At 49.0% G+C, this 14103-nt stretch overlaps 1 protein-coding gene across 1 annotated transcript in view; it reads right to left on the reverse strand.

Annotated features, from left to right (window-relative positions):
- The window catches only part of wapla (WAPL cohesin release factor a), a 30950-nt gene extending 16847 nt beyond the window's left edge, over positions 1-14103 (reverse strand). Inside the window, exons 1-5 of the mRNA XM_036546917.1 lie at positions 13859-14103; positions 11827-12275; positions 6587-7292; positions 5003-5292; positions 2994-3115 (exon numbers count right to left, since the gene is read on the reverse strand). Coding sequence (XP_036402810.1) covers positions 2994-3115; positions 5003-5292; positions 6587-7292; positions 11827-12253 — 1545 coding nt within the window. The 5' untranslated portion in view covers positions 12254-12275; positions 13859-14103. The remainder of the gene's footprint in view (positions 1-2993; positions 3116-5002; positions 5293-6586; positions 7293-11826; positions 12276-13858) is intronic.

Below are 14103 nucleotides of genomic sequence, written 5' to 3' on the forward strand. Positions count from 1 at the left end.
TGCTGTGTTTTTTGCATTCGTTATCGTCTCCTAAAGATAGCTCAAGAACAAAAAGCACCCAGCAGATGCCATGTTTTATCAGACCATAATACTGGCCAAATCGAAAGCCATCAACCTCTTTTCCAAGTCATCTGCATCAGCTCCAACCCTAATTCCCCTCTCTGGCTCACTGTCTCCCCCAGCATGAGGTCAGTGCAGGCTCCAGACCACAGCATGGAAGAGACAGAGTGGAGCTACATTTGTAACGTCTAGTTTCTGCAGCGCAATTCAACCCACACTTTCAATACAACTGTTAGCAGCAGAGCTGATCAGTCATGAGAGCAGGACAGTTCAGTGAGAGGCATTCAGCATGTGTGCAGCTGTCAGACCTGGGGCCGAAGCTTCAGCACTGCAGCGCACGCATGCCAAGCACCACACTCCGGGCGGCAGCCACACACAAGTCACCCATCCTGTCCCACCAGTGAGCAGCCATGCTAACGCTTCAAAAACCTGCACAGTGATTGGCTGTGCAGAGCCACGCCCCTTCCCTGGGCCACACGGGCAGAGCCCTCATTCCATCCACATGAAGAATCAGACACAGGAGATGCAAGGTGTTGCGGGTAAACACCCCGCACTCTTCAAAATGTGGGACAATAACCACGCTCAAATTGAGAGATGTTACCAAACATTCATATGCCCACAGGTCTGCATCACACTTCAGAGAATCTGTCTCTGGCCAGCCCGCTCCAATACTTCCCTCAGATGCCAAAGCCAAATGACACAGGCTTATTTTTTTTCAGCTTAACTTGTGTGTAATGATCACATGTCAAAACTAAACATGACCTTTTCCAGAGAACGAACAGCTTTTTTCATATGTTGGCCATTTAAACACAGTGAGGAATTTCGTGAGTTATAGAAAAACAGACAACCTGCTTTAAAGCATTGAAACACTGCAGGGCTTGGCTGTCAGGACCTCTGTGTGTTTAATGACAGAGGTCCCCTGCTGTAGGCCCGGCGTTCCATCATATCTGCACTGAAACTAGCAGTGGTGCCATTAGCAGGTAAAGTATACAAGTCAAAATGTCTGCATTAGTTTCATTTGCCATTTCAGGATAATGATTTATTTCTTTTTATTTGTCTGAATTTTATTTACTGAAGACAATATAAGTTGCCAGATAGCAAAGCATAGCTGATACTTCATTTAGAAACAACTTGCCAGATAAGAAGAGCTGCCCAGGTCCGACAGAGCTGTGACCCACACTCAAGGGTTCATCTCCTGCCAAGACCAGTGCGACTTGACCAAGCTGAGTCACTGACCCTAATTATTCCTTTATGATGTTCTCTCTAAATGCAGTTTTTCCTGACTGTTTTTCCTGAAAACAGACAGTTAATCACCACTACAGGTTTACCAGGACACACTAAGGCAGGAAGCCACATGCAAATGATTCTACGTGCTTGTTTTAGAACAATGAGATGAAGCATCATTATGCATTGTGACATGCCACATGTCATGCCATCTGTCATGCTGCAACCTTTCTATTGCAGTTAGGTTGGGACGATAATATTGTACATCACGACACATGAAGTGCTTTAATTAATTCCTGTATTTGTTGTGTCCCAGTAAACTGTAATGTTCAATAATCTTCACGGTCAGGCAGCCTCCTCAACACTGCAAACGAGCAGCTGTGAATTCCTATGCTTTAGTTCTGCTATCTGAAAATCAGGTTTGGGAGTCACTGTTCGATACCATCAGGTGAGTTTAGCTTCATTTTAAATAATTTATCAATTTAGTGAAAATTGAAAGTGAAATGTCTGTCACCCCACAGCAAAGTTTGTAAGTTTGTAATTTCACCCCCCCCCCCCCCCCCCCCCCCCCATTTTTGAGCATCCTTTCCCCGAGGGGAACATTGCTACAAACACTGCACTAAGGAGAACTCTGCTGCCGCCTCGCACTGGGACACTCCGTTCACTGTACCAACATAAAAGCAAAGTGCTCTTCTGCGCATGAATGAAAACGCATTCACTGGTCTCCTCTCCAGAGCTCAGGGCCAGAGCCCCAGCACTGCTCAGCACCATCAGTACGCATGACCCTGCCTCAGACTAACCTCTGCAGCCATGATCATGCCATCTATTTAAACAGCCTGCCCCACTCCGGGACACTGCTCACTACAGAGACTTCAGAGCTAATAAGGCATGTCTGAATGCATGTTCTTTAGTGGCGCTATACGTTACCACTGTTCTGTGCAGAACATTAAGACTCCTCAGTAACCTCATTAGTAACGCCACATGATATAACCATATCACACGTCTGCACACACTGAGAAAGACACAGTTCTGCAAATGCACTGTGAAGCAACCATATTTAAAATGTAATTCAACTGGACAATTCAAAGCGAAATGCGGATTTACTGGGCCTATATTAACTGCACTACACTGAGCTGGATACTTATCTTCAGCTTAATAAAGCAGCAAGAGCATTCTCATGTATAACTGGCTTCTGTGGGGGTAAACATCTCTGGAGTCTTTACTAAATGACCACGATTTGCTCCTATGGAATATGAAACTGAGGACCCTGCTGGACTGAAAGCAGGACTGACAGGAGTTCAGCACAGAGCACATGAAGCACCAGCCTGTGCTCCCTCACACAGCTCAGCAAGGAGACATGCTCATGACAACGCGTATGACAAGAGGCACCATTTTAAACCTTCAGAGCAAAGACTCATAACTAGCAAAATTATGCATACGCAGCAAAAGATAACCTGTAACACCACTATTGACAGGCGAATGCGCCAATTTCCATATGAAAACTAGAGCCGAAACACTCTAGCTCAAGGGGTGCCGACAAGCAAAACAAGACAGAAAAACTGCAGAATTGCGATTATCTGCATGTAATCATCCAGCTGAAACCATCACTCGTGTGTATGCGGTGAATCCATTTCTGCAGGCTGTGAGACACACTCTCAGCGGCACCGGAGAGACAGACACAGCAAAGTACAGCCAGCAGCAGCTCATACCTTTTTAGGGCCGCTGAAAATCTTCCTGCTGCTCTCCTTGGATTTATCCACCTGTTTTCCCAGCAGTCTCTTGGGCGCTTCGGGCACGGCAGGAGACGATTCGTCTGGGAATTCCAGAATATCTGATGGCAGAGTCAACAAGAGGGGGATTTCAGCACCATCACCGAGGCACAGGGAACACTCTGCTCCAGCAAAGCCTGCATTCCCCACAGGCCAGAGGGGAGGAAGGCGCGTGAAAAGAGCTCTCATTATTTTACAGCGTAACTATAATACTCCAGCAAATCAGAGTTCATTCTATTTCAAGTCAGCCCATCGAAGTAAAAACACACAGGACTTGTATACTCCAATGTTTCTGAGCTCCATTAAACTTGACGAGAAGCCAATAAAAATATAAACGCCTGCATTTATTCAGGAGAATACAGCTTAACTGTAATAGACAGACTCCATGATTCTGAGACTGCAGTTTAACTCTGCAACAGGTCACAATGTCGTTCCCCTCAGATTTTTAGATAATAGATCAGATATATTACTTCAGCATAATTATTTCTCAAGCGCATCATAAATAAGTGGTCAGCTCAAGCTCTGCCACAGATCTGCCACACATCTGAATGAAGGGACCACATAGCTAAAAGCTGTAGGCTCCATTGATATCCAAGAGTCAGTGGTAAAATAAACAACATATATCAGCTCCTGATATTTGGAATAGCTGCAAATACATTTTTTTACAGTTAGCATCCATACCCCACCCTTAGGAGGAGATAGGTACCTATCAACCACCTGCAGCATCATCCCTGGCAACCACTGTAAAACAGAATAAATTCATAAAAATTTATAACCGCACAATGACACTCACCTCTGAAGTCAACACCAAGTCATGCACAGGGAAAGAGATTCCAATCAAAGCTCAAAACAAAACAAAAAAGACTCCCAGATTAATCTGCCACCATGTTAGATTAAAATGTCCTTTAGGCTTAGTCACAATCACCACTGCACCTTGAGGCAAAAACTCCCTTTGGTGTAAAGGGCATCCGGATAATGAGGAATGTTGTTTTTACAGATACTGAGTAGCTCCTTCCTACTCCATGGCTGTCAGTGTTCAGTGAATGAGGGGGCAGTGCTCAGTGCTCAGTGAATGAGGGGGCAGTGCTCAGTGCTCAGTGAATGAGGGGGCAGTGCTCAGTGAATGAGGGGGCAGTGCTCAGTGAATGAGGGAGCAGTGCTCAGTGAATGAGGGGGCAGTGCTCAGTGCTCAGTGAATGAGGGGGCAGTGCTCAGTGCTCAGTGAATGAGGGGGCAGTGCTCAGTGAATGAGGGGGCAGTGCTCAGTGCTCAGTGAATGAGGGGGCAGTGCTCAGTGCTCAGTGAATGAGGGGGCAGTGCTCAGTGCTCAGTGAATGAGGGGGCAGTGCTCAGTGAATGAGGGGGCAGTGCTCAGTGAATGAGGGGGCAGTGCTCAGTGAATGAGGGAGCAGTGCTCAGTGCTCAGTGAATGAGGGGGCAGTGCTCAGTGCTCAGTGAATGAGGGGGCAGTGCTCAGTGAATGAGGGGGCAGTGCTCAGTGCTCAGTGAATGAGGGGGCAGTGCTCAGTGCTCAGTGAATGAGGGGGCAGTGCTCAGTGAATGAGGGGGCAGTGCTCAGTGCTCAGTGAATGAGGGGGCAGTGCTCAGTGCTCAGTGAATGAGGGGGCAGTGCTCAGTGCTCAGTGAATGAGGGGGCAGTGCTCAGTGCTCAGTGAATGAGGGGGCAGTGCTCAGTGAATGAGGGGGCAGTGCTCAGTGCTCAGTGAATGAGGGGGCAGTGCTCAGTGTTCAGTGAATGAGGGGGCAGTGCTCAGTGCTCAGTGAATGAGGGGGCAGTGCTCAGTGCTCAGTGAATGAGGGGGCAGTGCTCAGTGCTCAGTGAATGAGGGGGCAGTGCTCAGTGAATGAGGGGGCAGTGCTCAGTGAATGAGGGGGCAGTGCTCTGTCTCTCTCTGAGGCGTGGAGGCCATGGCAGAGGCTGCTCTCACCTGTGTTGGTGCTGGCCTGGCTGTCCTGGGAGTCGGTCAGCTGGAGACTGTCCACACTCGAGGACATGGCCGCCGCCGCCTTCTTGGCCCTGCGTTTCTCAGCGGCCTGGGACCCCTCATCCTCGTCACTGTCACTCTCGCTCAGGTCATCGAAGCCAAAGTACTTGATCTTGTAGTTGGCGCTGCCGGAGGCCGTGGGGTCTCCCTCTTCTTCCTGCCCTTCGCTGTCCTCAAAGCCGAAGAACTCCAGCTTACTCTCCTTTTTCGACTTGCTCTGCGTGGGCCTGAACCTGCCATTCAAACAGAACAGCCTCATTAGCATAACCACCACCGTGGCGTTTCCAGAGAAGCGTGCACGCTGGGCTCTCACGCACTCCTCTACGGCTTTGGTACTAAAATACAGAGGCTGCACTGCTTGGAAAGACGGGAGATGCTGAACATACATCCACACCGTGTAGAAGTGCGTTTAAAGTTCTACGTTATCTGTTACAGACTCACTTTCTTCACCCCCTGAGATCATTTGCAGGTAAGTAATCACTCCGTTAGGTACTGGGATCAGGCTGACATCCTTACTCCACACTAGCGCAGCATCCTCCCCAGCCCCATCCAACTCTGTTGTTATTTATTATTTATGCCTCTATTCAAAGATCCTTTTTAGCTGGGCTTCTTGGGTTATTTTTGTAGTCGATATATTTGGGCTTTTGCGTAAGACGAATGGTATTTAAGGCAAAATAACCCTTCCTTCATAAACTTCACTGCCCTCTCTCCATTTCTCAGCTCTCAAAACTGACATAAAGGCAGTATCTCTGGCACTATTTTGGAACCAGTGTCTCCTGAATATAATGGTTCAGCTCTGCCGCTGGTTCAGTTTTAATGGGCACTGTGAGCTTTAAATACTGTTCCTACAAAGCGTGACATTTTCCATGTGGTATTTATAATTAGCGCCACAAGTGAATTAATTAATAACATAATAACCGGCCACATCTCCACCTGTCAGACATGCTGTAAAGCAATCTGAATTTTAATGAGTGCATTCATGACGGTATATGCTGTGAACGTTCATTATCTGGTGGTCTACGAAGACTGCTGCTTCGAGTAACAGCAAGGAATGTTCAGCTGCGTTAGTACGCACTAAATCTATTTACTGATTTCCTTACTATACACATAATGTTTATGATGTGTGCTGTTTGCATTCTGATTAGAGCCAGCAGTCATCCATGATTCCTGGCAGAGCACAGTGCCATCCACCTGAGGCAAACAGCCGGCCTTCTGCCTTCTGCAGAGGCACATTACAGCCAGGCTGCACATGGCTTTATGCGCTTAACTACTCAGGAACAAATTTTTATCAGTAGTAACTGCACTTCAATTTATCACGTATAACCTTTACTTTTGTAACGCTCTCTCTCATTGGTCTCACTACGCATTTGCACATTTTGCTAAATAAATAAATAAAAATATAATAATATATTATTGCAAATCTATGAACAAAAGTCATTGCGGGTTGGTAGTAAATGGGGCACCTGGCAGGCTTGGTGGGCGGGGCTTGTTCACTAACTCATTGCGGATTGGTAGTAAATGGGGCACCTGGCAGGCTTGGGGGGCGGGGCTTCATTCTTCTTCCTGAGCCGGCCAGCCTCGCCGGGGTCGGCGGTGGGGGTGGCGGTGAGCTCCTCCATGCTCCTCTCCATGGAGTCCTGGATGGTGACGTTGCAGACGGACAGGCAGGACGGGTGCAGCACGGTGTAGTCCCGGGTGCGAGCGCGCCCGCCGGGCCTGCTGTCGGCCGCGGACCCGGAGCCACCAGGTCTGGCTGTGGTCACACCGCCGCCGTCGGAGGGCCTGCCGTCCCCGTTCCCCGCGCTCGGCACCTGCTTCCGCTGGTACGTCCGGCAGTTGGGCGGCCGGAGGGGAGGGGGGGAGTGGGTGTCCGATTGGGAGGGCTCGAGGGGCACCTCCGGGACCTCCTGGCTCAGCTCGCCACTGCCCAACGTGTTAGAACAGTCCCTGTCCGGCTCGGAGCCAAGCTCATCCTCGCTGCAGGGTCCTTTGGTGTCGTCGTCGTCCACGTAGCTGGACATCCACACCGAGTCTCTGCCCTTGGGAAGCTCCGCACTGGGGGAGCTGGACCTGAGCCCTGCCACTGAGCTCCAGCTCTCCGACGGCCCCCTGGCCTCCGTCTTTAGGCTGGTGGTCTGAGAAAAGGGCTTCCTGTCGCTTTCCGATGCGTTTTTGTACCAGGTGTAGCTATGCTTCTCAGTGCCCTCATTTGCTCCACTTTGCTGCGTCTTGCCTGGGGAGAGAAAATGAAGACAGGCAAGCCTGTTACACAAGGCAGAAATTTTCCACACATTTCAGGCCAAGAACCGTAAACACAGCTAAAATAAAGCAGAACCGATCAAAGGAAACCCTCTTCACATCAAGCCTTTTCACAAATCTTTTAACAGACTCTCCCTGAACCCAGCATCCCAGTTACATAAAACTACAACAAACAGCCCGATGCTGATCTGTCATCAAAGTACAACATCCAACATATCAGGTACAAATATTAAGCAGAGTATGAATTTACATGCGTTAAATGTGATTACATGCTGATTTCACTTGAAAAACAGTATAGTGTGATGTGTTATGTGCGGACAGGATCCCTGGCTCTGATATGTGCACTCAGACGCCTGCCTGCATGCAGACAGCCTGTCAGCTCACAGAGTCAACAGTCTACCACTCGCAAGGGACAACCCAGGAAAACATTTTTAATGTTTCATGAATATTAAAAAATGTTAAAATATATCTTTTCAAAGGCACCCACAAACTAATTCCAGAGTCCAAATTCTACAGTACATCTTCTAACAACATCCAGCTTTGAGGTAAACTGTGGCCAGGCTATTCCCCAAAGGTGGGCAAGCGAGACTTTCACCATAATGGCCCAGGAAAGGAAATGACTGCGTAGCATTTCAGCAACAGGTAAACCGTTTCTCCTTTCCTGCATTTAACAGGGCTACAGACAGCCACCGCAATGAGGCTGCCAGCCACTGTAGCTACTGTCAAAACAGACTGTGGTCTTTCAGGCTGTGTGTCACTTCCAGCTGCCACATGCTGAAAGGCTGAAAGGGTGTTAGACATCCCCTCTCAGGTAAAACACTGCAGCAGATAAAACACACTCCAAACATGGCAAATCCTAATTTAGCTCATCGCATAAAGACGTTCAGCTACAGCAGTAACTTGCCACATGCAAGCTCACTTGCTGTAAGATCTCTCATATGAAAGCTTCAAATCCCAAACAATGTAAGGGAATAACAGGGCAACCCCACTACACATGCAGGCCACCGTGTGACAAGAGCGAGATTAGATTCAACTTTATTGTCATTGTGCAGCGTATAATAGGTACAGAGCCAATGAAATACAGTTAGCATCAAACTACAAAACCATCCAAAAAACCACAGTCACATTGGTAAAGCATACCGCAATACCACCTTCGGTCAAATTCCTTGCATGATGTCACTTTAGAGCAAATTTCAAATGAAATAGTTTTATACTGTATAACCTTTACAAGGGTTTTTGGCTGTTCCAATCCTTTGGTTTTATTTCTAAAGTTCTGAAAACACTCATGGAGGTTTTAGATGGGAAAACTGTCTGAAGTCTGACTGTGATGTGCCTGTGGTAACCGGATTTATATGACTTGCTCAGAGCGCAGCTGAAAAACCCTCCTACAGAGTGAGTTACACCGGCTGAGCACAGTGCGGCACTGTGGAGGAAGCAGGGCTTGCAAGGGCAAGGCAATGATGCAAGCGAGATAACAAGCTGACAGCTAATGACTGTCTTAACACTCTGTCACACTAACTGCTCCCTGGCGCATTCTACTCATATGACAGCTCATCGAATAAGATCATTCAGTCAGTGTAGGGAGGCACTGAGCCCTGTCCGGGCACTGCTCTGGTCACTGCTGTGGGCCCTGCTCTGGTCACTGCTGTGGGCCCTGCTGTGGGCCCTGCTGTGGGCCCTGCTGTGGGCCCTGCTGTGGGCCCTGCTGTGGGCCCTGCTCTGGTCACTGCTGTGGGCCCTGCTGTGGGCCCTGCTCTGGTCACTGCTCTGGGCCCTGCTGTGGGCCCTGCTGTGGGCCCTGCTGTGGGCCCTGCTCTGGTCACTGCTGTGGGCCCTGCTCTGGTCACTGCTGTGGGCCCTGCTGTGGGCCCTGCTCTGGTCACTGCTCTGGGCACTGCTGTGGGCCCTGCTGTGGGCCCTGCTGTGGGCCCTGCTGTGGGCCCTGCTGTGGGCCCTGCTGTGGTCACTGCGGTGAGAGCATGTGTCCCTGGATGCCACGCATGTGCTGATCCAATGACTTCTTTTCAAATAATCCAGAGCATGACTCATTTTCAAGGTAACGGGGAAATGTGTCACATTCTTGCATCAGTAGTATGTGATCTTATCCACAGGAGACATTCCTGCTTGGTGACAGTGGGTCAGATGTTTAATATTAGAAAGGATATCCAGGGTATATGGTTCAGGAACAAATGAACCGCACAAGCTAAATCACAACAACTTTCCAACACAGCCTACACATCTTCCTTAAACACAGCAGACATTTAGACCATAATTTGCTCCTCGTCTGAATTTTACCAGGGTTACCAATTAATTTGGTCATGTTTCTAAAAGTAACTGTATTAGGAAGCAACTGTGATAGTTTGTTACTGAACACTGCCACCAAATGTATCACTTAGTACCAATACTTGTCAAAGTCATCTCTCAGTCTTACACAAGAAGGTTTTTTTTTCTTTCCTGTTCAGAACATGTATCTCTCAGGAAAAAAAAAATATTTTTTTCTTGCAGAATTCGCTAATTTGTTGTACTAAACTAAAGGTGATGATCTCAAATGGAAATTGTATCTTTTTTTCCTTCCCCGCGTATGAGAGGGACAGAGTGCCGTAAACGGACAGGTGGAATGAGAGCAGCAGCCCTGACATTTTAAAACACCAAGCTTTTCACTCATGATTCACCCGCGTCAGTGTTCCTGCGTTCCAGCAGACCGCCATCTGCTCCTGCACAAACGCGGGCTCGAACAGAAATCAGCCCAGAAAGGCGTCCAGTGCGGACAGAGCCTTTCAGACCAGGCGAGATGTAACTCTCCCTGCATGATGCAGTGAAGAGCAGAGTGTCCTGCTCCATTTGTAAATAAATGGTCAGTAATGATCAGGACGAGATCAGTTCCTCTTTTAGACAGAGCACGCGCACCTGACACTCCCACTGAACTCCCATCATGCATTTTGTTGCACAAACCAGGCCCCTCACACCACCGCTCACTATTGGACATATCCCAGCCCAGCACCTGTGGTTCAGACCCGGCATGAGGAGCTACTGCAGCTACAACTGTAGCTTTGAGCTGCCCACCGTGGTGCATACCAGGACCAGCTAGCTCATCTGATAGGGCCTCTTGGTTTTCAAGACATTTCAAGCCTAAAAAGCTTCATTCGCTGGGTGACTCAGCTCTTTAATTAAAAAACAGACCATTTTCCTTGGCTTGGAAGCCACATATTTCTCCAGCTGGCAGGGTCTCCAGCTGGGAAACCTCTGAATCAGAGACACGCACACCCGAATCAGAGACACGCACACCCAAATCAGAGGCACGCACACCCGAATCAGAGGCACGCACACCCCAATCAGAGACATGCACACCTGAATCAGAGACATGCACACCCGAATCAGAGACACGCACACCCGAATCAGAGACATGCACACCTGAATCAGAGACATGCACACCTGAATCAGCGACACTGTGAGAGCGAGACAGAGAGGGAGAGGAAAAAGCGCGAGGGGGCAGCGAGGTCCTGGAGCTGCTGCCAGCCAAGGGCCATGCAGGAACACACCCATCACCCCGTCCCAGCACACACACACGCACGCACTCGCACTCGCACTCACACGCACACGCACACACACACAGCTGAGCACGGCACAACACACTGCAGCGCGGTGCACATCCCCACCAGCCGCTGCCTGCAGAAAACTCCTGGAAACTACTGGAAACATACCAATGAAAACAGAGTGTTCATAAGCTGTATCGCTCCAATGCAATTCATTTAAATGTGTGGTACGTTCAGACTTTATCCCATGCATCTGAATGTCAAAAAAAAAAAAAGACTTAACGAACATTCAACTGCTATCATTACTACTCTTACTTATCTACTGCAGCAAATTGCATAGCTTTAAACAGCTGTGCCCAGCTGGGACCCCAGCTCGTAACCTCTGGCTCTCAAGCACAGTTACAGTTACTTTCCCAGACCCCAGCCATCAGCGCCACTGCGCTTGTATCCTGCGCTGCAGAACTGAAATAAGCTCATCACCCCCCTTTACCCAGAGCCACCTCCAACACAAGGCCGGCAGCAGTAACTGACGGTATCACTTCCATGTGAACGAGGGTCGACGCTAACCGCAGTGCTTTGGTTCCAGCAGCGCGGGAAAATGCTGGCACTCATGAAACGTGAAAAACAAACTCAGCCAGCAGCTACCGTGTATTAAACAAACTTAACATCAACCTGTTCATCATGATTTATCACAAATTATTACAAATAAATACATGCACAACAGAAAACAGCTTCACTACACTCACTTCTAAACACAGCAACAGGACCGGGCAGCACTGCACTGCTGTTAAATTAACACAAAGCCCAAATACAGATCCTCCTGTAACACTGCATTCGGAGTTTAATTCCCACCGGTAAAAACAGAGCGAGTCAGGTGTCTGTCCCGGACAGTGTGACTCTCACACCTGAGACGCTGTGCTCCAGGCTCAGGGCTTTACGCTCTACCCTTCACCCTGAGCACGGCGTGGCTCTTACCTGCAGCCCTGCTTCCGCTGAACGCTGCGCCGCTGGGGGGGTCCGGGCCCCGTGCAGCGCTCCCATCACTGCCGGCAGCCTCCTGCCCGGCGAGGCTGTTCTGCACCTGGGCGCTGCTCGGCCTCTCAGCGGGGCGTAACTCCGCAGACGGCGGTCTGACGACGCGGGATGTCACCGGCTTGGAGTCGTCATCGCTGTCGAAGCCGAAGGGGTCCTCGGAGCCCTCCTCCTCCGAGAGGCGCGGCCGCTTCGGGGCCTCGCTCACCTCCAGGGCCCCGCTCGTCCGCTTTGACACCAGCTGTGCCTTGAAGGTGGTCTCGCCCCATTTGGTGCTGAGCGTCGCCCTCTTATTGGACAGAACCTCGTCAAACTTGGAGCTCCCGTCGCCTCCTTTGCGGCTGTAGGTTTTCCCAAATCGTGATGTCATGGTGACAGCTGTTACATATTCTCTATAAAGGCAAAGAAAAACGCGTTACTATTCATAATCACAGAATCATGCCACTGCAATTTTTTCAACAGAACATAATTACTGAAACCTGCTATTAACCTTCGTGCCATCTGAAAACCTGCAGGTTTGTTGATCTCTCAAAGAAACAACGCTCTTGTGTGGGCTCCACTGCACAATTGACCAATATAAGTTTTGTGGCAATAAGGGGTTTTCAAGGATGCACAGCTTAGCGTTGGTGGAGCAAGAACCAAACCCGGGTTTCCCACTCCAAAGAGCACCAACACTTCTGTAACGCCAAAAGGCCAGGCCTGAGAGCCAGACAGGAATGTCTGTGATAAAGTTCTTCCCAGAAACACCTTGCTGCTTGAGGTCCCCTTTAACTGAGTGTTCTCACACCTCTGATTCCTCTGTTCACATCACAGTCCAGCACCACTGTGGTAGGGCCTCTGGAGGAACCGAAGATCTTATCTGCTGAAGCTTGGAACTATACCCCGGTCAGTCACTCTACAGAGCAGCAATATTTCCATAGTGTTGACAAGCAGAGAATTCAAATACTTAGCTATACATCCCTGGGCTGACTGACTAGCTTTGCAAGATGTGCATTTTTTTCTGCAATGCATACACTTTGCAGACAGTGTTTCAACGCGTGCCAGTCATTCTTCTACAGTAAATGACTTATACTAAGTTGCAATCATTACATTATATATTATATTCGTGAAAATAACATGGAAACATGCTTGCATACATTACCACCCTCATGGTCCTGCACAAAACGTGACTTTCAGTCAACAATATGCTCTAGCAAGTCACGACAATCACAGCCAAGTTGCACGGCAAACGTTGGGTGCTAAAACCAGATTCGTGCTTGGTCAATACAACAAAGACTTTCATTTCACTGTGGCAGCTACACAAAACACCTATAAGTCGTTAGCTGCGGCTCCCTCTGTTTCGATCTGAATGAGACAATCGGCTCTCTGGCTGACACTGAACACAACACTCCTGCCAATCTACTGATGCGAATATACAATGCAAAGCCAATCATGTCATTCGTTTCCGTGGCTAGGTGGTTGGCTAGTTCACCCGGTGCTGATGGAATCAGGACTAGGCAGCTCACCTTAGTCAGATGCCTCTCAAATTTTCTACCTAGGTGGCGATGGATATCGTGCCAATGAACTTGAGACAGGTACCGACAGTCAGTTAGCCAACTTAGCTAGACAGATAGCGCTTAATAAATCAGCACTGAAAGGTCACCGTTAACTAATGTTCCGCAATACAGTGCTGACTGGTTAATTACCCAGCTAGTCAGTTAGCATAACAGCCATTTATGTAATCACTGTGGATAACAGAGCGATGCTCGGCAGCCCATTAGCCAACGTTAGGCCTTAGCTAACCAGCTTACCCGACCCACCAGCTAGGCTAAGAGATAACGCTGAATGAAGAGGCTGTATTAAACCAAACATCTGTGGCTAGCTAATCAGCGACCTCTCGCATTTAACTGGCCACCCAACAGACGTGAAAATTAAATTAAAACGAATGACTGGTGGTGTAATCGGCGCTGGAACAGGCCGAAGTGCGACCGCTCACCAGCTCCAACTCCGAGGCAGCCGCTCCTCTCCCGGACCCGACCGGGCCTCCTCGGCTTCCTCGCCTGAAAACAAGCTGGCGAATACTTCCAGCAGAGCGGCGCACAGCCTCTCGGAGTGGTACAACGAGACCTGCGACAGCAAAGCCGGTAACGGAGTTTATTTCCGAACTTCCGTTCTTGGTAATTTTATTTTTTATGTCAAACTCGACAGACTCATTTCGGCTGCGCCGCTGACTGCCATTCG

This window comes from Megalops cyprinoides, chromosome 15 (genome assembly GCF_013368585.1).
Source record: "Megalops cyprinoides isolate fMegCyp1 chromosome 15, fMegCyp1.pri, whole genome shotgun sequence".
Classification (NCBI taxonomy): domain Eukaryota; kingdom Metazoa; phylum Chordata; class Actinopteri; order Elopiformes; family Megalopidae; genus Megalops; species Megalops cyprinoides.